General features: G+C 39.2%; 1 protein-coding gene across 5 annotated transcripts in view; it reads left to right on the forward strand.

Annotated features, from left to right (window-relative positions):
- Positions 1–26,284, forward strand: part of Astn2 (astrotactin 2) — a 1,021,805-nt gene that overhangs the window by 411,084 nt on the left and 584,437 nt on the right. For all 5 annotated transcript variants that reach the window (XM_045154445.1, XM_045154449.1, XM_045154453.1 and 2 more), the window contains one exon: positions 9,511–9,678. In XM_045154445.1, the coding sequence (XP_045010380.1) occupies positions 9,511–9,678 (168 nt within the window). The remainder of the gene's footprint in view (positions 1–9,510; positions 9,679–26,284) is intronic.

A 26,284-nucleotide genomic window follows, 5' to 3' on the forward strand; every position in this document is an offset into this window, starting at 1 on the left:
GTTAATGAGGACCTCTGTGCCCGTGCAGTCCCCTGAGCAACACTGGGCTTCAGATGCTAGATAAGAAAATGATTGGGCTGAACTGAAAATCCATTTGGCTAATTAGATGATGTATATTCCCACAAGGCAATGGAAGAAAAAATATATATATATACATATATATATTTAAAAATAAGGAAACATGACATTTTGAAGTTGAAATTTGGCAGAGATTCTTTTGAAAGTCACTGCTCTCAGGGAGGATCTATATGAGTATCTTGGAGAGGATTCTCAGAACCCCCAGTAATGTGTATGGTGTGGAGGAGCATTTTAATCTAAAGCCAAGAAAATAAAACAGAAGTCCAGGGGAAAATTAGAGAAATATGAGACACATGGAATAACACATTTTTATTTCTTTGCTTTGCAGTTTTTATTCCCATCAAAATGTGGCAATATATTCAGAGTTGTATGACACTCTCTGTTCTTACCAGTATTCCCTCTTCCCTTCCTCTCTGTCTTGATCTTTTCCTACATCCCAATGCCTTCTGAACCTACACCACCATCTAAGAACTATGCTCTTCATCACAGACTTAACAAAGCATGAGGGTGGGGCTGGAGAGATACCTTAGTTGCACAAGCACTTGCTTTTCAAGTGTGAAGAACTGTGTTAGAGCCTCAGAACCCATGTAGAAATGCATGGGTTAGTGTCATTCACTTGGTATCTCAGCACTGTGGAGGTAGAGACAAATAAATGCCTGGTGCTTACTGTCCAGTCAGTGTAGCCTTTGGAAAACTCTAGGCCAACAAGAGACTGTCTCAAAAAAAAAAAAATGTAGACAGAGCCTGAGAGGAATAACATCTGAGATTGTGTTTTCTGGCCTCCTCATATATGCACATCCATATGCATCAACACACGCACATACACACACACAGTTATGTAGCCTAGTCCACACACATACTTTTACACACAAACACACAAGCAAGGCCTTTGCTTTAAAGAAATGCAAATAACAAACTGAATAATAAGCACGAAGTAAGGAAGGATGAATATATAAGATTTTCCTGGGGACTTGCTATTTCTGATCTGCCTGTGTCTCTGACAGGGGACAAATACCAGACCGTGTTCAACCAGAGGCTAGAACAGTGCTTGTCGTGTAGTCCCATCTCAGTGCATGAAGCGATGAATTTATGATATGAAGTGTGTACTCGATCATTGAATTAAATTCCTCCTGAACTTAAAAGGATTAGACAAAGTAAGGAGTGAGTCTGGAGATCGGCTCTGAGGGCCAAAGGCTGCGTTGTTTGGCACATCCTCTTCGTCCTCCCAAAGAGACTGCATTGCGCTTTACTACTTCCTGGGCTTGGCTCCCATCTACTGTGTTTCACCAATTTCAAGATTCAGTTAAAAGGTTAATTCTCAAAGCATACTCTCTTAGCTACTTCTTTTCTTCTTATTCTAGTATCAGAAGGCAATGCCTTCCTTCCCAGACAGCCCTCACCACACTCTGATTTGTTCAGTAGATATTTGTGTTTGCCTTTGGTTCTATTATGTTCTGAATAAATCAGCTCATTCCTTAATCTACCTCAATGTCTTACACAGGGAAGGGTTAATTAAGTGTTAGAAAAATGAACACATAAAACTTGGCACCACAACCCTTGTGCAGTATCTTATTTCTATGGCATCCCCCCCCAAATATTCTTGTTCCCCCACCTCTATGTGAGTCTTTACTCTCCATATGTCAAGCCCATGAGGACTGTTCAGGAATCATGTTAGTGAAGTTCAAGATTTTAGTTTGAAATTAGGGAGACTCTAAATAGGCTTTATATTCAGGCTTCAAAAAATGCAAATGAGCCCTGTGTGGTGGCGCACACCTTTAATCTCAGCACTCAGGAGGCAGACTTCCAGGCCACCCTGAGACTACAGAGTGAATTCCAGGTCAGCCTGGGCTAGAATGAGACCCTACCTCAAAAAATGGAAAAAAAGAAAAAAAAATATTGAAAATGAAATGAACTGGGACCACTGTGCTGCCATTGTGGTTTGATGATCCCTTGAAGCAGTAAGTTGAAGTCCCCTGTGGTCAAGCATGGAACTTTGATCTCATTAATGCACTTGACAGTCTACATTCCTAGCAGGTAACAGGTATTTTGCTGTGATATGGACAGACAAGGATTAGTAAATCACAATCTTCCAGATAAAACAAAAGGCCTCCAACACTATGCTACAGATACTAGTAACTACAGACTGCTGGACAGGGGAGTGAAAGGACTACAGGAAGTAACCCCACCAAAGGCCTTGTTTATCAAGACATCCTGAGACTCCTGGGAAAGCCTCAGCCTTCGGGGCTGAGAAATCCTGCTTCAGTGTCTGTTTTCACGCTTTGGTAACTATGAAAACTTGACTGAATTAAACCTCATGAATCACATGTTGTTCTCCTGTGAAATAGGAAAATGACTATCCCACCTGGTGGCTGTAAGTAAGCAGAAAATGTAACGTGTATCTGAGAGAAGGACCCAGTACACTAAGAATGGGGAATTCCTTCTGCCATTGAAAGACATGGAGATCTCTGTATAAGGTCTTTTCAAAAAATATATATAAAGATAACCTGCTAGCTTGGTACATTAATATTAATTAATATTAATTAATTTTGCATTAATATTGCTACACAAGATAGTTGGTGTGCTTTGTGCTTAATAAACAATAAAATTATATATCATTGATATCCAAGACCAAGTTGCTGGCAGATTTGATGTTGGGCAGTTGCTTCCTGGCTCATAGCAAGATATCATTCAACCATGTTCTCTCATAGTAAAAGTGGCAAAGACATTTTATGGGGTCTTCTTAAGGGCAGTAATCATATTTGTAAGTGCTCCAGCCTCATAATTGCCTTGAAGAGGTTCCACCTTCACATACCATAGGAAGGAGGATTACATTTTGCTATAGGAATATTTATACCAAATTTTTTTCTTTATTAGTTAGGTACATACTCATTGTGTAAACAGCACATGTTGGTATCATCCTTACCCTCATTCCTATCCTCCTATCTCTGCAGGGACCCTTCTCATTGCTAGTTATCCCCATGGGGATTGTGGATTGTGCATTGTGGGGGTAGACATCAGTTACTGGGAAGAGGCATTTCTCTGTGTGCAGAATATCCCAAATTATGGCTCTAACAATCTTTCCACCCCCTTTTCTGAAAATTTCCCTGAGCCATGTTGGGTTCGTTTTAGGTCTACTTTAGTAAAGAAGTCCTGGGAGCCACTGTCTCTATGGGTCTCTGGTTTGGTAGGAGTTGAGTGTTCTCTGTGTCTGCCTCCTTCACTCTTGCATTGATACCAGGATCACCAATAAAACAGCACTCTTGCTCATTTCCCCAGTTGCTCTATGGTTTCTTCTGGGTTCCTGATGAGGCATGATCTGCTGATCCTCTCCTCAAGTTCTATATCCATCTGAAAAAGAGAAGCAGATTCTCCAACAGAGAGTGAAGTCAGCACTGGATAAATGGGATACCATTGTTAGTTTATAAGAATTTAATAGGTGTAGGCCCTCTTGTAGCCCAAGATTGTTGGGAGCTTGATATTGGAGAGAAAACTCATTTTTTGGATATGACTTTGACCTGTTTTCTAGTTCCATTTATGTATTCCATTCCACTGAGCAGATCTGTTAGCCAGTCCAAGAGCAGTTGGTTACCTAACATGACTGTGTGCCACTATTGAAGATGTATGAGCATTACATGAGGTTATTTGCTGCTGAATAGCTTAGACCATGACTTGCTTGGACAGGTGTTGGGCACTTTCCCCCTGTAGCTCGTGTAGCACCTTCTGGTACTAGACAAGCTAACTGTCTGGAGACTGGCTCTCTTCCAGATTCCTGCCAGATCTCTCCATGTTCTGTGCCTACAGCATATCATGGCTTTGGCAATAGGGTCTTACCATTAACCTTTGGTGAGTAATCAAGTGTTCTGAAAGAAGTCTATATTCTTTTGGGAAACTTTGTAAGTGTCTCTGATAAACAGCTCATTGTATATGAACTTTTTTATTTTTTTTTATTTTTTTTTTATTACTTAGTTTTGTATTCAGCAAATACAGTCAGTTTGGTACCATTATTAGGTTCATCCATGACATACTCCCTCCCCTTGGCCCCTCCTTGTTGAGGTATATGGGTCATGCATTGTGGAGTTAGCCCACAGTTATGCATAGGATAAATGTGTCTGCATATCATGACCCAACATGTGGCTCTCATTTTTTCTACCCGCTCTTCCACAAAATTTCCCTGAGCCATGTTGGATTCATTTTTGGTCTTCTTCAGTGATGAGGTGTTGAGGGCCTCTGGGTCTCTGGCTCTCTGATTTTGTAGGAGTGGATTTTTTCTCTGTGTTGATCTCCTTCCCCCTTGTGCTGGTATCCACTTCACCAGGAAAGCAGCACCCTTGCTTGTTTCGCCAATTTTTCTTAGTTTCTGCTGGGGCCCTTTTGAGGTATGATGGAGTAGCTGTCTCCTTAGGATCTACATCTATCTGAAAAAGAGAAGCAGATTCTCCAACGGAGAGTAAGTCAGCACCAGGACAAATGAGATATACCTTACTTTTTTAATAGAGAATTGAATAGGTGTAGGCCTTCTTGTAGCCCACGGTTGATGGTAGCTTGATAATGTAGAGTGGGCTTATGTTTAGATATGGTTCTGACTTGTTTCCCAGCTCCAGCAATGGGACCCATACCACTGAGGGGATCAGTTAGCCGAATCAAGAGAAGTTGGTTCCCCACCATGGCTGTGTGCCACTATTGCACTTGTGTGGGCATCACAACAGGTTATTTGCTCCTAAGTAGGTTAGATCATGAGTTGCTTGGACAGATATTGGTCATTTTCTCACAGTTACCCATGTAGCACCTTCTGGCACTAGACTTCCAGCTTCCAGCCATGCCATTCCACTTTATGTGTCAACCACATAAGGTGTCTTTAGCAGTAGGGTCTTGCCACTAACCTTTGGTGGGTCATCAAGTACTCCAACAGAAATCTGTCTTTCTTTTAGGAAACCTTGTAGCTCTGTCTGATCAAAAGCTCATTGTGGATGATAGCCACATGCTGGTACTGGGAGTTATAAGTCAGTGCCCACTAAGAAAAGGAGGAAAAGATAACTAATATAGAAGAGCTAGAGGAAGAGAGAGAGAGAGAGAGAGAGAGAGAGAGAGAGAGAGAGAGAGGAAAGGAGGGAAGGAGGGAGGGAGGAAAGGAGGGAGGGAGGGAGGGGAAGAGAGAGAGGGAAAGGGAGGGAGGGAAGCTGCAGAAGATTAAGGTTAGTCTTCATCATACCTTCTCCAGTGTCTTGTGGTATATATGAATTTTTTAAAGGATACAGAATTTAGACTATTTTTCCTAAGTACAGCCATCCAAAGGAAACTGTTCTTATATTTGAAATCTGTTGATATTCGATGTAGATCTTCCACATTCATAAAATAATCTACATAATAAGTAAAATAGATACTATTAGTTAATTTCAAATATGTCTAGGACTTTGCCTACTTACTGGTCTCCAGTAAATACCACAGGAATCATTGCTCACCTGCCAGGAATGTTAGTGGTTGAGCCCTCTTAGCTGAGTTCTATTGGATCTTCCATTGGAAGAGATCTCTTTACCCAAAGTTATATCCCGTCATCAGAGATAGCTCACAGCTTGTGACTGGTTGATGTGGAGCTACAATGGCTTGCCTTGATTTGAAGCAAGTGTGAAGGACCATCCACAGCCAGAGTTTCCCATGGAGAGCTTGGCTGCAACTTCATGAAATCAATTTATTCTGCTTCATTTCAAATCTGCTTTGCTGAACCCCTGAAGTCCAGCCTCTGCCTTTGAGTCTGCTTGCTGGTGATTCTAACCCAAGACACTGTCTTGCTTAAACTGGGCATGGACCCTGTGATGGAGGGAATTAGTATGCACGATTTTTGCATGCATTAGCTAGAGCTTTTGTTTCCTTGCTCAAGCTCACAACGATAGTCAACATGAGGATCTGAACTCACATCTCACTATCTGTTCTCTTGATCACTGCACAGCACAGCTTTTCTTAAGTAGCAGGATTAAGCGAGCTCATCCCTGGGACACAATTCAATATCTATCCCTCAGTCTTTAGTGAGAATAAATACAAGAATTACCCATTTAAACAGCATGACTGTGCTTTTTAAAACAAAAATCTGTAGTTGATACTGATGTTCGTTGCCTTGCTCAAGGACCCATGTGACATGTTTCTGCTCGGGCTTTGTTCCAGTGAGGGAAATATGGCTGTGTAGATAGATCTGCATATCTTTGCTTGCCAGAAATTTGAAATATTGCATCCAGCTGACTTTATTTTTTCTCTAGCTGCAAAGGACTTTAAGGCCAACTTCAAAGTGGTCATTTCCTTATCTCAGAGCCTGATGCTATCCACTTCTGCAGCCTCACATGGATGCTTCTTGCATCCATATAGAAAATCAAGATGTCCACTGAATTTTTTTCACAGTAACTCATTCTCAAGAGAGATAGAAATTATGTCTGAGTGAGCTAGAAAGGATAAGCATAGCCTGCCATACCCCTAATCTTTTCAGGGAAAATTCTCTACATACAGCCTCAGATGCTTGTGTAGCTGGGCATGGCTTGAAGTGATCCCACACCTCTGGCCATTTTCCACTGGACTACAGCACATCACATGAACCACGATGAGTCTAGGTATGTCCTGAGAGAAATCTCAAACTTCAAGGTTGCTTATTCACCGAGACCTTCTTCAGAAAATTTTAATTTCCTGGAAAGATATTTTTACATATAATTTCTACTTTCATCAGTGAATGCATGTTTTTTGTTAACTTTTACTGACAATTTCCATCATGCATATAATGGATTTTGGCCATAATCCCCACCTATTACCCTAGTTTGCTTTCCATGCCCCCTTTCTTAAAACCTTTTGTCTCACTAATTCCTCTTCTACTTTGATGCCTTTGTTTTATTTTTTAAATATATTTGCCTTCTTCCCCTATTCATAATCAAATGTTGAAGGACCCAGTATTGTACAGATCTTGCATGGTTATGGACAGATGCTATGAGGTTATGAAAGCAGCTGCCATGCTATATGGGAAGACAGCATGCCACAGCAATCCCCCACATTCTCTGGCTCTCATGTCTTTTCAGCCCTTTCTTCTGAAATGTTAATTGAGCCATAGCGGAGTGTTATAGATGCTCCACTTAGCATTGAACCCACAATGGTCTCTTCTTCACAGCACTTTGACAAGTTTTGAGTGTCCCCAGTAGTTACCACCAATTGCAAAAAGAAACTTCTCCAACTAAAGGTAAGAGTAGTACTAATCTATGGGGGCACGAACTTAAGTATTCAGAGGAACATTGGATCAGCCCAACATATCCATTTGGCCAAACCACAGTGATTCCTTCCCTCCTGGAGCATGTGACCTCATCAGCCATAGGTTTTTGACTAGATTTTTAATATTAGTCCCTCTCAAGTAGCAAAGTTCAAAACTAATGAAACATTTATTTTTCATATAGCAAGGTAGACAAAGGCAGTCACAGGAGAAATGATGATTTACCTTGAATCCAGACAAATACCTCAAGCCCAGCTTTGTGAAGCCTAGTCCTACTTGGAATCTTTTTTTTTTTTTTCCACTTACTGTTCAACCTTAGCTTTGTGTTATTACTATATACATATACTCAACTTTTGCCACCAAAGGCAGCCACTCTGAGTGGACTTTTCTTTCTAGTCTCTCTCCAAATTATGTACACATATGGCTTGATATAACTGTATACTTATATCATTATTATATTGTATCTGATAATATATGCATGGTGGTATGTATATATACTATCTATTAGCTATATGAATTAATGGGATAATTCCAAATCAAAGATTTCAAGGCTAGAGGCTTTTATTAGACCTATTTAAATATTCAGAAATACATTTAAGTCATTCTTGAAAATCTCATTGATCATAATAAAAACATGAATTTTCAGCTGCCACTGGCTATATACTCAAGTGGGAAGAGCTGTCTAGATCTGTGGCTGGGTTAAGACACCTGAAAGAGGGTAGGGGAAGCAGTGTAAGGAAGGAAGGGTTTATTTCACCTTACAGTCCATCATGGTGGGGAAGGCATGGCAGCAGGTGCGTAAAGTAGCTGGTCATATTCAGTCCACACTGAAGAAGTAGCTGGTGATGAATGCTGTTCAGCAAGCTCTCTTCTTTTTATACAGTCCTGGAACTTGGCTCAAAGAATGATGTGGTCCACAGTTAAGGTGGATCATACTATCTTAATTAGCCTAATGAAGATAATCCTTCATAGATCATTCTAAGTACTGTCAAATTTGGCCAGCAATATAAAGCATCACAAGCAAACCTACCTGTCCCTTATTTATTTATTAATATTAGAGACAAGGTCTCGTTATACACCTTTATCTGACCTGAAATCGTTTTTTATGTAAGGTTGACTAGCCTCAAATTCTCAGGAATCCTTCTGTCTCTGTCTTTAAAATTTTTCAAATGCTAGAACCATAGGTAGGTACTACCATAGCTAGCTAACATGATACTTTTGGGTTGTGTGAGTACCACATTTTTATTTCCTTAAAGGTTTTGAGATTTCTGGGCAGATGATTCTATCTTTATATTTCCATAGTGCTCTCATATCTCAGAATAGGAAGGGTTGAATGCCATAGCTCAATGTAGAAGTTCTTGTCTCAGGCTGGAGAAATGGCTCAGAGGTTGAGGTACTTTCTGGCAAACTCTGATGACCCAGGTTTGATTACCCAGTACCCACATAAAGCCAGTTGCATAAAGTACACCATGTATCTGTAGTTAGCTCACAGTGGCTAGAGGTCCTGGAGTGCCTATTCTCTCTCTCTCTCTCTCTCTCTCTCTCTCTTGCTTGCAAATAAATAATTAATTAAATAAATACATTAACTTTTAGAAGTTCTTGTCTCATATACAAGTCCTTGGGTTTGAGCCACAGCATTGCAAACAACAACAAATATATATCACAAGCCAAGAAAAGAGACCTTGCTGCATTTTTTTTTAACACTCAGCCAACCTCTGTCATAGATGTCACCACTCTGTGAGCATTATTGACCCCTTTTCCATAAGGATGACTGGGTGATAGGGACAGGAGATTTCTTTTTCCTTTGAAGGTTAACATTTAATCATTCTTTACTAGAACAGGTCAGGCACTACCTAAGCAAATTATCTACATTAATCTATTTCATTCTCACAGTAGAGGTGAGTCCCATTAGTATTAGCATTTATGGAATAAGATGCCAGGACCCAGAGGCACTAAGCAACTTTCCTAAAGTCAATGGAACCCAACTACACTGAAGGCTTAAGGACATACCTACTCTGACTATGAAGGCTGAGCTCGCTCATGTTGACTTCTGAGGGTGGTACAGGATAGTTTCTGTAAACTCATAGAGAAGTGAGGTCCACTTGTGAGGGATCCTTGAATTTATCTCTGTTTGCAACACAAGCAGTGAGACTGTGAAACTGGAGAGAAAGTAGCTGTTGTTCTCTGTTTACCCTTAGGAAGCAGCTTCGTGGTGAGTGAAGGAAGCTACCTGGACATCTCCGACTGGTTAAACCCAGCCAAGCTGTCCCTGTATTACCAGATCAATGCCACCTCCCCATGGGTGAGGGACCTCTGTGGACAGAGGACAACAGACGCCTGTGAACAACTCTGTGATCCAGAAACTGGTAAGCCCTGGGGTGTGGGGCTGGGGATAGAGGGAGGGGAGTGTGATCAGGGGTGGTCTTAATGTGTTTCTGTGGAAGGAATCAGGGCTGCTGGGCTGTTGGCAAGGGACTTGATGTAAAGTTCCAATAACTCAATCAGTGCTTAAATCATATGCTTCCATTTCCTGGGCCAGGGAGGAAATTCTTTAAGAACCACAGCATCTCGGAATTAGAAAAGCCCACAGAGGGCATCTAGGTCAACAAGGCAGAATGTCTGGATGTCATCAGACATGCTGAAGTCTGGTTCTATTTGCCTTGTGCTTTCTGGGAGTTTTTCAACAAGACACACCATATCATTGGATACTAAAGAATGAAAAAGCAACTAACCCACATTCCCATTCTTAAAACTAAATGAAAAGAAAGATTAATGGATTGCATATGGCATGAAGGGAACCAGAAAGGGGAGGATAGGACAGTGGGAGAGGGGGATGAATAAGAATGAAGTATAATGGCATATACTATGAAAATATAAAAACAAAACCCATTGTTTTATATGATAGCTTAGATAAAATGGGACAATGCACAGAGAATCCCAAACCTCATCATTTGTGCATTCACTTAATGAGCATTTCTCAAGTATCCAGGCGTATTTTTAGGCAAAAATGAGTCTCTGTCCAGGAACTTTACACTTTGCATGGATGTGGAGGGGAGAGCAAATCTGCATGGTCTCATATGGTAACCAAAAGCGATATTTCCAGTTTACTTTAACTTAATTAAAATTATATTTAATATTCTTATCCTCAGTTTTGCAACCCAAATTTCCAATGCTCCATGATTCTATGTGACTATTGACTACCTTCTTATACGAAACTGTTATACAATATTTCAAAAGTTCTAACAGGCAGTGCTGCAACAGATTTTTTTAAAGTGTGTGTGTGTGTGTGTGTGTGTGTGTGTGTGTGTGTTTGTAGGGAAAATAAAGGCTAAAAAGCTGAAAAATGTCAATATACAAATGGCTCATCTTGAAATATGGGAGGGAGGAATTGCCACTCTAGACAACACAAAAAGCCTCTGTGAGACAGTAACAATTGAGCAAGTATCTCAACATAGGAACAAATGATTCTGTGTCTAGGGGAGAAGGTTCTAAGTAGGGGGACATGAAAAGTCAGTGCTCTACAGCTCTTACTCTTCATAATCCCAGAGAAATGGAAGAAGAAGAGAGGAGAGGGTTGGAGGCAATCTGAATACCAGATTAGGGACTAGAAATAGTTTAGGACCTTCTGTAGGATAATGTGGGCTTTGAGTGAAATGGAAAGGCATTGGCAGTATTTGAGCACAGAAGCAAAGAACTTGGCTTACATTTTCAGTGGTCCTCTTTGCTGTGTAGGGAATCATTTAGTGGGCGTGGAAGCATCCTGTTACTTTAATCTAGGCAGACATTAGTGGCATGGACCATGAAGACAGAGGGAGAAAATGTTGACAAATTATCAGATGCTGCATGACTTTAATACAGGCTTGACAGGATATGCTACTGAATTTGGGATGTGAGAAATAAAATGGAGTCCAAGATGATTGCACATTTTACCACCTGAACAGCAGGGCAAATCAACTTATCATTCACTGAGTCAAAGGATACCACAGAAAGGTCAGCAGTGGGTTAAGGATGTAGAGAGCAAAGTTCTGGATATTAGTTACAGATGACTGCTGTGCATTACAAAGACGTGGTGAATGGGTATTTGGTTCATGCCTTGAGATTCCCTGACTACACAGGGGCTCCAGAACCAGAGGAGCTATCACACCTGCCCTGATGGGAACATGGTTGTTCTCTTTGCAGTGTGTCTTCTGCAGGATACCTCTTATCTGGTGAGTGGAATGAGATTTATGAGTCCCTCACGTAGGAAACTTGCTTATTCTGACAAATGCGTTTGCTGTTTTTGTCTTATTTGTATCTAATTTATGCCTGTCTGACCATTGTTGCATACCTCATAAGTAACTTGGGGAAAACAAAGCCTGACCTTACCCTAGCTCTTCAGATGAAAAATACCAATTCCAGACATGCCTACAATGGGAAATAAGTTCAGAAATGTATTACATTCATATGCTGAACTATCCTTCCTAAAATTTAAAGGTAACGATTCAAGGGGAAAAACGGGTGATGGAGGTATGGAAAGGACCAATTCAATATATTTTAGGGAATAGGATTTAGGTCACTTTAAGTTCATCAAAGAACATTTGAATGATTTAGAGGAAATAGCAGGAAGTCAAGGAGCTCAGTCCGCTATTGGGGAAGATGCTTGAGCCATTTGGGTCTAGCATTCGACTTATAATGCCCCAGAATTCTTTGCCACATTATCCCTAATATCAGAATATCTGGCAGACATCTGAATTGGCCACCTTGAGGAACTGGAAGGAGATGTAGAGTTATTAACTGGTTTTGTTCAAATTTATATTAATAACTTTAATGATTATAAAAATATCCCATGGTAATACCTTTCCTCCTCCTACTTTCCCCTTTGAAACTCCATTCTCTATAATATCCCCTCCCCTTCTCAATCAGTCACTCTTTTATTTTGATGTCATGATCTTTTCCTCCCATTATGATGGTCTTGTGTAGGTAGTGTCAGGCCCTGTGAAGTAATGAATATCCAGGCCATTTTGTTTCTGGAGGGAGCACATTGTAAGGAGTCCTACTGTTCCGTTGGCTCTTACATTCTTTCTGCCACCTCTTCTGCATTAGACCCTGAGCCTTGGAAGATGTGATAGAGGTATTGCAGTACTGAGCACTCTGGTCACTTCTTTCCAGCACCATGATGCCTTCTGAGTCATCCCAAGGGCACTGTCATCTGAAAAGAGAAGATTCTCCACCAAAAGTGAGAGTAGCATTAATATAAAGGTATGAACATTAAGAGAAGTGCTTATTAAGCAGTTTGATAAGCATAGTATATACATTTAGCCAGACAGCAGCAGACATTACACCCCTAGGGCTCATGACTACCCCTGTTTTAAGTTTTTAGTATCAGGGATGTATTCCCTCCCATAGTGTGGGCCTCCAGTCCAATTAGAGGGCAGTTGGTTTCTTCCATGATAGAAATGCCACTATTGCACCCGTTGGCTCATTTGGCCTAGCTGGCCAAATATAAGGATTTTAGTGTCCAGTGTTGAGTATCTTCACTGTTGATGTATCTTTCTCCAATTGAACTGCATGCAGAATGGCTTCTTCCAGATTTCTGTCAGCTGGTCTACATGGAGGAGGTTATCAGCTCAGTTCCAGCAGGATTTCTCAGTGGCCTTGCAGCCCAAGTATGTGGAGTCTTCATAAATAGGGTCCTCCATCTATTCCTGGCGGGAAACCCAGGGCCCCGGCAATGGCCTATAATGTTTTGGGTGCATCACGGACCTCTCTGGTGAACAACTCACTGGAAAGTATCCCATCCCTGGCACTGAAAATTTTCTAGCAACAATCTATGGCTCGTGAGTGTTCCATTGTCCAAAAAAGTAGGATTCCATATGTTATTTATATCCTCTTAGATTCTGATTAGCCCTCCCTCCACCTTTCCTTTACTCAATCTCTTCCCCTGACCTCACTTTGGGCCTTTTTATCCCCACTAATGTATTCTTCTACTTATATACAAACAACACCATCCTATTAAGTACTCCCTCCCTTCCTTTCTCTTTCCTTTATATCTCTTTTCTAGCTTATTGGCCTCTGCTATTGAGATTTTTCCTTCTCACACAGAAGCCAAATCATCTGTAGCTGTTTTAAAGGTGATTAAAACTAGCTTCTGGCATAAAAATGTATTCAAAATGGAAGCCAAAATAACAAGGAATTCACTATATGTCAATAAGTCAAAGAGGAAATCTGGGATGGAGATGACAATGTGTCTTTCAACAACATCTCAATGGTATTCAAACTTGAGACATTCTTACACAATTAGGTGCTCAGTACATGATCAATATCTTACTCATAAGTGGTGCTCAGTAATGTAAGTATATGTTATTGTCCACAAAGAAAGAAACAGGAGTTAGAGAAAGGAAGGCACTTTTCAAGGTTATAAAGGAATTTAGCAGCAGAGCTGGTATTACAAACTAAGTCTTGTTAGTTCGGGTTCTCTGTTCCTCTCCTCAATGTTTCTTAGCCTCTCTTCTTTGGAACTTCATCCTTCTCTCCATTCAGAAGAGTCTGGCTATCCTTTGTAGAAAAATCATTACTCAGATACCATGAACACAGTGGCTGTGCAGAAGAGAGAAGTCTCTCCACTCTGTGGCCCAGGTTGTAAGTTGATTCCCTCTGCCCTTCAATTCTCAAAGGGCATTAGTGGAGATAAAATGAGAGGCCTTCAACAGTCTAACTATTGAGTCTCTGCATAGTGGGGCCAAAACATGGCTTTATTTTCATCATGCCTTCTCATCCTTTAGTCTAGATCTTGTTCAGCCACATTTCTATGGACTGCATATAAGCCGGCTGGGAAAGCTCTTTGGAAGCTACAGTGTGTCTTGTATATCATCTCTTCAGATAGTTGAAAGATTTCTAGGCTATATATCATTGTAAACTAACCAGGACTTCCTCTTCCAACTCTCTTTCACTGTCTTACCCTCTTTTGACAGCCAGATAAGCCCCTGCAGGTTTAAGTATCTATGGATCTTGTCCCTGAGTTTATCCTATCTTATTTTTCTTTCTCTGTAAAGGAGGCAAGATTATGTGTGAAAAAAAAAAAAAGGAAGAGAAAGTGGTCTCTCCTTTACATCCTTCCAGCAATGTCAAAGCTAGGGAAATGCCTGTGGGAGAAAACTGATATGTATTGCTTAAATGGGTTCTGTAGACCTTCTCTTTTAGTCACAGTACTGAGGAACTTGCTTCTAATCAGTGTGAAAACTAATCATAAGAGATCAGTTGCTCTTTCACTAATATCTTTGAATTGAACACACATGCACACACACTTCACAGAAGGCACTATTTTTAGGATCTACAAGGTTCACCTCAGCTATATGGCTGATGGTACTGAAAACAGATGAACCAGATGATAGGACCAATGTCCTAGCTAGAAGATGGCAGTTCCAGTATTCATGCCCAGTATACCATAGTCTAATACAGTTATTTTCAATTCTCAATACCTCATAGGAATAGAGCCCTGGGATTCTCCATTGCTACCAAGTGTCTGACACTTGCCTCTTGACTCAAAGACTCTATTGTAACAAGGTTTTAGTGACTCCTCATCTATGTGGTTTTCTGTTGTTTGGCCTAACTGGTGATTACATTTTTGATTAGATTATCATGATCCCTTTCACCACTCCATCTCCTTCCTCTATTCTCTAGTGTTTCTGGGCTCTGGACATATCAAGCATGCACAGTTTCTTAAAGGTATCAAGCCTTCTTATGTCTCCATCCCTCTCATTGGCTCTTTCCTCCCTTAAAAAATGGGTTTATCTTTACTACAGGGACAGAGGTCTATTTTACTTCCTTTCCAGTCATTCCCAACACCTTTCTTTCCACAAGACTCCTGATTCTTCTTGTCCTGGTTAAACAGCCCTCCTTTCTATCGTCATATCCGTTAGTTCTTCTTTGTGTAAAAATACTTGTCCCTCTGATGGCCCAGTCAGGATTCATTTTGTTTGGATGGTCCAGATCTATTACAGAACTGTAAATTCTGTGAGCAAGTAAAGATGAGGGTCAATGTGTTTGTCACATCCATTGCTCTATATTTACAATACTTGGTGATAGAAAGTGGAAAAAACTAGTTCCCTTCTCATGCTGCTGAAATAATTACATGCATAAATTATAGCCTTTTCCCATAAACACATACACAAGAACTCAGATTAAATATTTTCAAGCTCATAGAAATGTGGTCAGCAAGAGTTAACAGCTAGCCATCTGAACCAGGATATTCTTGTCTCATATACCCATCTTCCCATGATATCAGATACCTGAGGACATCTCTATAATGCCCTCTCTACACATTCTCACAGTCATCCTGTCAATATGGCCATCAGACTGTAAAATTCAAGTTTCCTTTCTTAGCTGAAATGTCTTTGTCACTTTAATCATCTACCTTTCAAAATCCTACTCAATTACTATCCTCTCATTTCTTCTCAATAGAATGAGTGAATTTATAGAATCTTTAGAGTAATACGTTGACTAAAAACAAGATTCAGCTGTGAATTATTATTATTTGAAAATTGCCCTCTCCTTCTAGAAGATAAGCTCATAAAACAAGAGACAATGTCTATCTTATCACAGTAACCTTCTAACTTGATGTCCAACAAAGTTTCTTACACTTACAAATCACTTAAGAAAAAATGGATGGGTCTATCTACAAGTGAGAAGTGAAAATGGGGACATAAAATCCTTAAATATATTTTCATGAGGCTTCAGTCAGACCTACTTTTTAATAACTTAGTTCAATTCTTTAGATTCAATTCAAGCAAGATTTTCTTAATTCCACAACTCATAGTCTGTGTGTTAAGAGCTAAGGGAAATCACAGAAAAATTGGACAGGTTTCATGGGCTTTACATTCTCACAGGAGTCTGATCAAGTAAAAAAAAAAAAAAAAAAAAAAAAAAAAAAAAAACATAGTGTAGCATAAATCAAGAACAATGTATTAAACAAGTGCCTCATGCCTAGAGAATAGGGGAAAAAATGTACTATAGTTCAGGTTTTCAGGAGACACATCATGGATAAGTCTGCCTTTTAGCTTAATTAGAAAAATGAGTAGGGAGCATGGGTATGAAGTAGGATTACACAGATAATTTGATGTTTAAAATAGTAAGAAAGTTGTATAGCTTGACTGGTACCAAGTGAATATTCTAGACATAAGCGGAGCCAGAGAATTAGAAGACTAACAAAGTGTTATGTGAAAAGGTAAAATGAAGAGATCATAAAAAATAAGCACCAGGTCTGACAATGTAGATCAGTGATGGAGTTCTTGTCTAGAATTCATGTAGCAGAGTTTATTCCTAGCACCACAAAAGTAGATTAAGTAAATAACATTTAAATGTATTCAAAAACTTGAGGAACAATAAATTGATAAGGCCATATTGATCTCTGAAATGGGAAAAAATATGTCCTGCACATCTTCCCTAACAATTCAGGAAAACTACTAACTTCCTGAATGAACCATTGGACCTATTCTTCCCATTTTTGGATTATATTAGAAATGGGTATTAGGGGAAATCATGGAAACGTGAAGCCTCCATGTCCTGTGCCTATTCTCTTTTATATCTGCCACAAGTGGTCTACATTCCTTGAAAGAAACCCCTTCTTCTGTGGGTCAGATCTGCAAGGCTGCTCACAGTCCTGAAGTCAAGTGTTGGCCTTCAAGCCCTAGAGCTCTTATGAATACCTTGACAACCTCAAGTGACAGGAAAAGGAGGAAATGTGTAAGATGCTACTGTGGAAGAATATATTATTCCTGTGGTAAAATGATTAACCTGGCTATGCCTTCATGTCTGTGTGCAATTGCCTAGGTGAAGGAAAGTTTTCTCAAGAGACGTAAAGTTAGTATCATTCAAGGGGTGCGTATGGTATAACATCCATGGCACAATGGAGCCAAGTCGTATGGACTCATGAGACTTGACAGTTGACAACTCTCTCCAGCTAGTACAGAATGAGGGCTTATTTTCTTCAGAAAGCCACTCATTAAGCACTCACCTGCACATCACTGGGTGTAATGAGAAAAAATCAAACATTGACCTCAGATGCAACAAAAAACTAAAAATAAATGTGGGCCAGGCATGTTGGTGTATGCCTTTAATCCCAGCACTCAGGAGGCAGAGGTAGGAGGATTGCCATGAGTTTGAGGCCACCCTGAGACTACATAGTGAATGCCAGGTCAGCCTGAGGTAGAGTGAAACCCTACCTAGAAAAAATAAAATAAATAAATGTTTTGCTTCTTTCCAGAATAGATGACCTTACTTTCATTTCTCAGGGGCAGAACATTGCCACTGAAGGATGGTGTATGGCCCTTAGACCAGAGACATATTGCTCAGATAATCAGGCTTTGACCCTCACCACCAACATCATTGTTGATGACTTCTTGTGAAAGATTCATTAAAGTTCTGTACACATATGACACTATGTTAAATGCTCTACATCTTCAGCAAGATGATCCAGTCTGAATGAAGCAAGTAATAGCAGAGCAGTAACTGACTGAGTCACTTACCTATAATTTCACCTGAATAGTCATTCATTCAAGCAGTTACTGAACTGTAGTAGAATTGGAATATCCACACCAGATAAAACAAGCTTCAGTTTCAACTCTTCACATTTCTATGAAGGTTGTATGGTTGTGTGTCAGTCACTTAGCATATTTCTAAAGCTTATATTTTTACACCATATTTTTATTTTTTAATGTATTAATTGTGTGTATGATGTTTGTGTGTGAATCCCAACACACATGTGCCACGGCATGTGTGCAGAGTTCATGGGACAGTTGTATCAGTCCTCACCATCTACTTGGTTTGAGACAAGTCTCTCTTGTTCATCACACCATTCTGTAAACTAGCTGGTCTGGGAACTTCTGGCTTCTCTCTCTTCTTTCCATGGTCATGCTCTGATTGTAGATGCTCGTGTTACACATCTGGTTTTATGTGGGCTCTGGGGCTCCAAACTCAAGTTCTCAGCTTGCACATCTAGTGTTTCCTTCACAGAGACATTTCCCCAGCCTCAATTGATATTTTTGAGCCTTGCATGTTGTTTTGAATAATTTTTAAAATGATGAGAGCAATTCCTATTTTTAAGAGGTTTTGGAGGGTAAGAGGAAAAGTAAAATTTTAAATGTACTTAATGAAGTGCCTAATATATGGAGAGCACTCCACACACATTACCCTTTATTTTTGCAATCAGTTATTTAGTCATTAGTGTCTTCATTTATTAATTCCATAAATATTTCATGAGATATCTAATACTGCAATGTGTAATGCATTATATTACGTGGGAGAAGTTAAGGTAGTCTCTGTCCTCCTGGAACTGACATCCTTACAGAACATCCAGTAAACTGGATATTCCTGTGCACTAGCCTTACACTTTATCCTTGGATGACTTTTAATCATGGAAAATGATCATATATATATATATATATATATATATATATATATATATATATATATCACAAAATCTCAATCTTAGGCTTGCCACAAATTTTACATTTGACCTTGGATAAGTTACACAACGGATGTCAAATTCCTTAGCTTCAGCAAAGTGTTGAGTTGAAATGTATTTTTAATGCAAGAAACCTCCCTAGACATATTATCTGATCTAATGAGGAGACTGATGGGCACAAAGGTTCAGCAGCTGTCCAATGTCACTCAGTCAATTAGTGGCATGATACAAATTACAACCCAAAGCAATTCCTAAGATACATTCTAGCTAAGAATTCATGTTTCAATGACCTTTTAGGAACTAATAAGTTAGAGAATAAGTATGATGGAAACAATTTGTAAATGGCATTTATGGCCAATTGAATTCTTGTTTCACAATTGATATGAACTTCATTTGTGTTCAGCCATCATACTCAGTTTATTTTCATGCCTGCAATAGCCTCTTTTCCTTTGTAATAGATATGAATTGAAAATACAGTGTGTAGTCATGTTATATGGCTATCTTTGCACTACACATTTCTAATGTTTATAGTTTGTTTTAATTTCTTTGTTTAGCCCTATGTTATTAAAGTTTAAAGGGATACAAAGAACTTTATCAAAGTGAAAAGAACAAGAGCTCACAAAGAAGGAGGAAGTCCTTGTTTTGAAGGAGATGGTAACATGCACATTTGAAAGTTGTGTAGCAGATTTATTGAAGCAGGGTACTGTGTAAGTGAGATGAACTGTTAAATATGCCAAGAGATAATTGTGTACACTAACTTTCTTATTGACTGGAAAGGAGAGTTAGAATATAAGACAATCTTTTTAGAAAGATTTGGCTCTTACTCATCTTTTACTTATTGCTATATCAAAATGAAAGGGTTCCTAGATCAATATTTCATGTAATTAAATAATGAATGAATGTCAAATTTGAGTTTCTGAAGGGTCATGATTTGGTCAGTGGATTGGATTTCAGATTTAGTCTCATGGTCGTGAAGACATTCTTGCTTAAAAAGACATCTGGTACAGCTAATTTTCTTCTGCAAACCCCTTGGTTATGTACTGTACAGGGGTAGTCTTCCTCAAAGCCAAATAACATAAGCTCTGTCCTTGGGTTGAAAAGTAGTCTTTGTCTACTTACAGTGCTGTTCCTTACTGAAGAGCATCTTCCATGAACAGACACATGTCTCAGAACCCATGATGCTCTCATTCATTTTCATTGTTCTTTGGTCCTGAGATGCACTATAAACTAGACTAAACAAAATTCGTTAATAAAAATTTTGTAGACCCAATTATTTTTATAGTTAGTTGTTACTTCATTTAGATTTGGCAAATCCCTCAACCACTGTTTCAAATTCAGAGGATGTATTTCCTAAAGGCATGTGTGTTTGGAAAAGGAAGAATTGCTTTTTTCTAAATTTTTAATTTTTAAGTTGGCACCTGAAGATTTATGTAGTATTCATTCTAGCATTTATAAATACAGTTTGTTTTGTGGATTGTTATTCTTCCTCCTTCCCCAATCTGTCTCCCCTAGCTCAACCCCCTTCCCCCAATATCCCCTGCTCTTTTGCTTACATTTCATGTGTGTCCTTTTACTTCACCCCTACCCCATATTAGAAATGTGAGTAAATCCATAATAGCATTTCATATAGTTATACAAGATAATGGAATCAAAAACTGAAAAACAAAACAAAACAAAACAAAAACAAAAACAAAACACTTCAACTTAAGCCACTAAAACAACCAGTACAAACTAAAGTTTTCTTTTTACATTTCATGAAATAAATCAATACTAAGGGCCTATTTCTTTCTCAGATTGATCTATTTGATGCAAGCTTATTATGTGCATAGCAGATAGAATGGTAGACAATGGTCGGATATAGCTTACAAGTCAGAGAAGTAATGCTGAGTTTAGATAAAACATCAAGAGACACATGAATACTAAAGTGACAGTAACAAGATTTACAACTCATTATTGTCTACAAAGCACCATGCTGAGACTTCAGAGAATCATCCTAATCTTCATAGCTATATTTCTAAGTAACTATTACTTCCAATCTTAACAGAGGAAGTTTTGTCTTAAAATAGTTGATTGACATATTTATGATATATCACTCCTGGGACTTAAACCCACACTAAATGACAAGTAACTGCTTTGAGAAATCACTGTGTGAGAGAGTTTGCTTAACATTGAGAAAAGAGAGAAATTCTTTGATAGGTGTTTGCTGAGAATTCTCAGAGGTAGACATAGATCCTTTGAACAAAGAATTTACAGAATAAGTTGACTTCAAAAAATAAAAAAAATAAAAGGACCACACTGGATTGAGGACAAGGAAGAATGCAGAACTGAGAAATAGAACTGCTAAAGCATTTATGAATTATAGAGAAACCTTTTTATATATCTGTGTGGCACTTTTGCTATATTTGGTTTAAAAGGGTTGAACAATGTTATGTTGTGAAAGCAGATTGAGGTCATTTAAAAAAGGGTGATCTGTGTCAAAGATGAGGTCATGAAATTTCAGAGAGGCTACAAACAGCAAGCAACAGGTTTGACTGCTCAAAAATTGAGGACAAGAAGGTCAGCATGTTCTACAAAAGGGATGGTGCAAACGTACTTACTGGAAACTTGCCGATTTCTTTTTCCTTTTTATTGACAGCTTCCATACTTACAGATAATAAACCATGATAATTTCTTCCCTTCCCCCACTTTGTCCTTGACAAATCTACACTCCATCATACTCCCTTCTCAGTTACTCTCTCTTTTATTTTTATGGCATTGTCCTTTCTTCCTATTATGAGGATTTGTGAAGATAGTGCTAGGCACTGTGAGGTCATGGATATCAAGGCCAATTTCTGTCTGGTGGATTGCATTGTAAACAATCCTACCCTTCCTTCGACTCTTACATTCTTTCCCCCACCTCTTCCACTGTGGACCCTGAGCCTTGGAGGGTGTCATAGGGATGTTTCAGTGCTGAACTTTCCTCTGTCATATCATCCCAGCACTATGGTGCCTTTTGGGTCATCCCAGTGGTCACCACCACCTGAAAAGAGAAGATTCTCTAACAAAAAGCGAGAGTAAAATTAATATATAGGTATGAACATTAAGTAAAGTGCTTACAGGGCAGTTTGATGAGCATAATGTTTGCATTTAACCAGACATGAGCAGGCATTACACTCCTAATGCTCATGACCTCCTCTGTCACAGGCTTTTGGTTAGGTTTTCGGTACCAGACATGTATTTCCTCCCCTAGAGCAGGTCTCCAGTTCAACTAGAGAGCAGTTTCTTGCCCCATATCCAACATGTTTTGGCCTGTCTAGGCAAACTTGAGGCTGTCAGTGTCCCATTTTCACCACTGATGGCTTCTGTCTCCCATAATGCTGCATGCAGTGCAGCTTTTTCCATCTTTCTGTCAGCTGGCCTACCAGGAAAAGATTTTTCAGCTCAGCCCCAATTTGATTGCTGAGTGACTTTGCAGCCCAGGAATGTGGAGGCTTCAGCAAAAGGATTTAACATCTATTCCTAGTGGGAAATCAAGAGCCTTGGCACTGATCAGTAATGTTTTGGGAGCATCAGGGACCTCCCTGACCAACAGCTCACTGGAAGATGTCCCATCCCTGGCACTGAACTGGTAACAATCTAGGGCTTCTGGTTGTGCCATTATCCAAAAAAGTAGGTTATCATGTGGCTTATTCACAATATCCTAAATTTTGATAACCCTTCCCCCACATTTCTTATTCTCAATCTCTTCCCCTGACTTTACTTAGGCCATTCCACCCACAGTAATCAGTCCATCTACTTACATATATACAGTACCATCTGCTTAAGACCACTCTGCACCTACCTCCCTTATAGCCCATTTCTAGCTTACTAGCCTCTGCTACTGATTTTTACTCCAACTCACATACAAGGATGAACATTTGTAACTAGGATCTACATATGAGAGAAAATATGTCATATTTGGATTTCTGGGCCTGAGTTGCCTCATTTAGTATAATCCTTTCCATATCCATATATTTCCCTACAAATGTCATAATTTCATATGCACTCCATTGCATAGGGCTGGAGGGATGCCTTAGCAGTTAAGGTACTTTCCTGCAAAGCCTAAGGATACAGATTAGATTCTTCAGGTCCCATGTAAGCAAGATGCACAGGGGGGCACATACATCTGGAGTTAATTTGCAGTGGCTAGAAGCCCTGGTAGGTGCTCTTTCTCTCTCTCCTTCCCTCCCTCCCTCCTCTCTCTCTCTCTCTCTCTCTCTCTCTCTCTCTCTCTCTCTTGATAGATGACAATAAATATGTATTTTTTTAAAAACTCCATTGTGTAAATGTACCACATCTTTATTATCCATTCATCTGTTGAGGGACATGTAAACTGGTCCCATTTCCTAGCTATTGTGAATAGATCAGCAATAAACTATTGTGCAGGTATCTCTAAGGTAGTGAGAAGAGTCATTAGAATATATGTCTAGGAGTGCAATAGATAGACCATATGGTAAATTTAGTTTTAGCTGTCACAGGAACCTTCACATGGATTTCCACAAGGCCTATAGAAGAGTACATTCCCACCAACAGGTAGAACTGTTCCCCTTTTTTGGCATCCTTGCCAGTATTTATTGTCATTTGTTTTCTTGATAATAGGCATTCTGAAAGAAGTGAGATAAAATCTCAAAGTACTTTCAATATGCATTTCAATGATGGCGAGGAATGTAGAACACATTTTTAGATGATTATATGTCATCTGTTGCAGTCCAGTTCGCATTGCTGGTAGAAATCACCCAACAAAGAGTAACTTCTGGGAAAAAGAGATTTATTTTGGCTTACAGGCTTGAGGGGAAGCTTCACGATGGCAGGGGGAAACGATGGCATGAGCAGAGGGTGGACATCACTCCCTGGCCAACATAAGATGGACCACAGCAACAGTAGGGTGTGCCAAACACTGGCATGGGGAAACTGGCTATAAAGCCCATTAGCCCAATAATGTACCCCCTCCAGGAGGCATTAATTCCCAAATATCCATCAGCTGGGGAGCTAGCATTCACAACACCTAAGTTTATGGGGGACACCTGAATCAAACCACCACATCATCTGTATTTCTTCTTTTGAGGATTCTCTATTTAGTTCCATAGCCCATTTTTTAACTGTGTTGTTTGATTTCCTATTGTTTAGTTTTAGAGTTCTTTGTATATTCTGGATATTAATCCTGTCAAATGTATAGCTGGCAAAGATTGTCTCCCATTCTGTAGGTTATCACTTTGCACTATTCACGTTGTCCTTTGCTGTACAAAAGCTTTGTAATTTCAGGAGATCCCAGTGGTTGGTTAGTGGTTTTATTTCCTCAGCAACTGGGGTTATACTCAGAAACTGTGGTTATATTCATTGCCTATGCCAATATGTTGAAGGGTTTCCCCTACTTTTTTCTCTAGCAATTTCAGAGTTTCAGGTCAGATAATAAAGTACCTGATCCATTTAGACTTGATTCTTGTGCATGGAGAGAGACAAGAATCTATTTTCATCCTTCTATATACAGATATCCAGTTTTCCCAGCACTACTTGTTGACAAGGCTGTCTTTTCTCCAATTAAGTTTTTAGCTTTTTTGCCCAAAATGGTTATAGCTGCCAGGATTAACATCTGGGTCATCTATTTTGTTCCATTGTTTTAAATGTGGGTCTTTTTGCCAGTACCATGCTGTTTTGCTGCTATAGTTTTGTAATATAGCTTAAAATCAGCTAAAGTGATACTGCCAGCCTTATTTTTGTTGTTCAAAATTGTTTTGGGTATTTGAGGGTTTTTTGTGTTTCCAAATGAATTTTATGATTGTTCTTTCTATTTCCATGAAGAAAGCCATTGTTTTTTTTTTAATGGGGAATGCATAAAATGTGTATATTGTTTTGGTAAGATTGACATTTTCACAATATTGAATCTTCCAATGCAAGAACATGAGATGTCTTTCCATTTCCTAGTGTCTTCTGCAATTTCTCTCTTGAGTGTGCTAACATTTTCATTGTAGAGATCTTTTACTTCCTTGGTTAGATTTAGTCCAAAGTACTTTATTTATTTATTTATTTATTTATTTATTTATTTATTCATTTTTGAGGCAATTGTGAATGAGAATGATTCCCAGATTTCATCCTCTTTGTATGTGTTGTTAGTATATAGTAAGGCTACTGATTTCTGTGTATTTATTTTGTGTTTTGCTACATTGCTAAAATTGTTTATCAGCTCTAACAGTTTGCTAGTAGAATTTTTAGAGTCCTGTATATAATCATATCATCTGCAAATAATAATTTTTATTTCTTCATTTCAAATTTGTATCCTTTTATGAATATCTCTTGTCTTATTGCTATAAATAAGACTTCAAGTATTATATTAGATAAGAGTGGGGACAGTGGAAACCATTGTCTTATTCCTGATTTGGGTGGAAAACTTCAAGTTTTTCCTCATTTAGTATTATGATGGCTGTAGGCTTGTCATAGATAGCCTTTATTATGTTGAAATATGTTCCTTCCATCCCCAGTTTCTGTAGGACTTTTACCATGAAGAGATGTTGGATTTTTTTCAAATGCCTATTCTGCATCTATTGAGATAATGATATAATTTTTGTACTTTAGCCCATTTATGTACTGTATTACATTTATCAATTATATGTTGAACAATCCCTGCCCCTCTGGGATGAAGCCTCCTTGGTCAGGGTGAATGATCTTTTTGGTATATTCTTGTATTCTGTTTGCCAATATTTTGTTTCTCCTTTATAACTCTGCTTTCTGTCATATCCCCTCCCTCTCTCCATTACTCTCTCTTAATTTGATGTCATCATCTTTTTCTCATATTATGAGGGTCTTGTGTAGTTATTGTTAGGCACTGCAAGGTCTTGGACATTGAAGCCAAATTCTGTCCAGACAGTTGTATGTAAGGAGCAGTACCCTTCCTTTGGCTTTCACATTCTTTATGTCACCTCTTTCACAATGGACCCTGAGTCTTGGAGGGTGTGAGATGTTTCAGTGCTGAACACTCCTCCATCCCTTCTTCTCAGCACTATGTTGCCTTTTGGGTCATCCCAGTGGACACTGCCATCAGAAAAGAAAACCTTCTCTAACAGAATGAGAGTAGCATTAATATATGAGTATGAACTTTAAGTGTAGTGTTTTCAGGGCAATTTGGTGAGAGTAATATATGTATTTATCCAGACAAGAGCAGGCTTAATACCCCTAAGGCTCATGCCCTCCCCTACCATAGGCTATTGATTATCTTTTCAGACCTAGGCTCGTATTCCCTCCCATAGCACAGTACTTCATTCCAATTAGAGAGCAGTTGGTTTCCCCAAAGCAGACATGCCACTATTGCACTCATTTAGTCATTTGGCCTGTCTGGCCAAACTTGAGATTCTCAGGGTCTACTGTTTTCACCACTGATGACTTTTGTCTTCCATAAGACTGAGTACTGTGCCACATTTTCCAGCTTTCAGTTAGCTGGTATACAGGGAGAAGGTTTTCTGCTCAGCACCAACTTTAATTCTCAATGACTGCTGCTCAGTCATGTGAAGTCTTCAGCAATA

The sequence above is a fragment of the Jaculus jaculus genome, chromosome 1 (genome assembly GCF_020740685.1).
Source record: "Jaculus jaculus isolate mJacJac1 chromosome 1, mJacJac1.mat.Y.cur, whole genome shotgun sequence".
NCBI classification, from domain to species: domain Eukaryota; kingdom Metazoa; phylum Chordata; class Mammalia; order Rodentia; family Dipodidae; genus Jaculus; species Jaculus jaculus.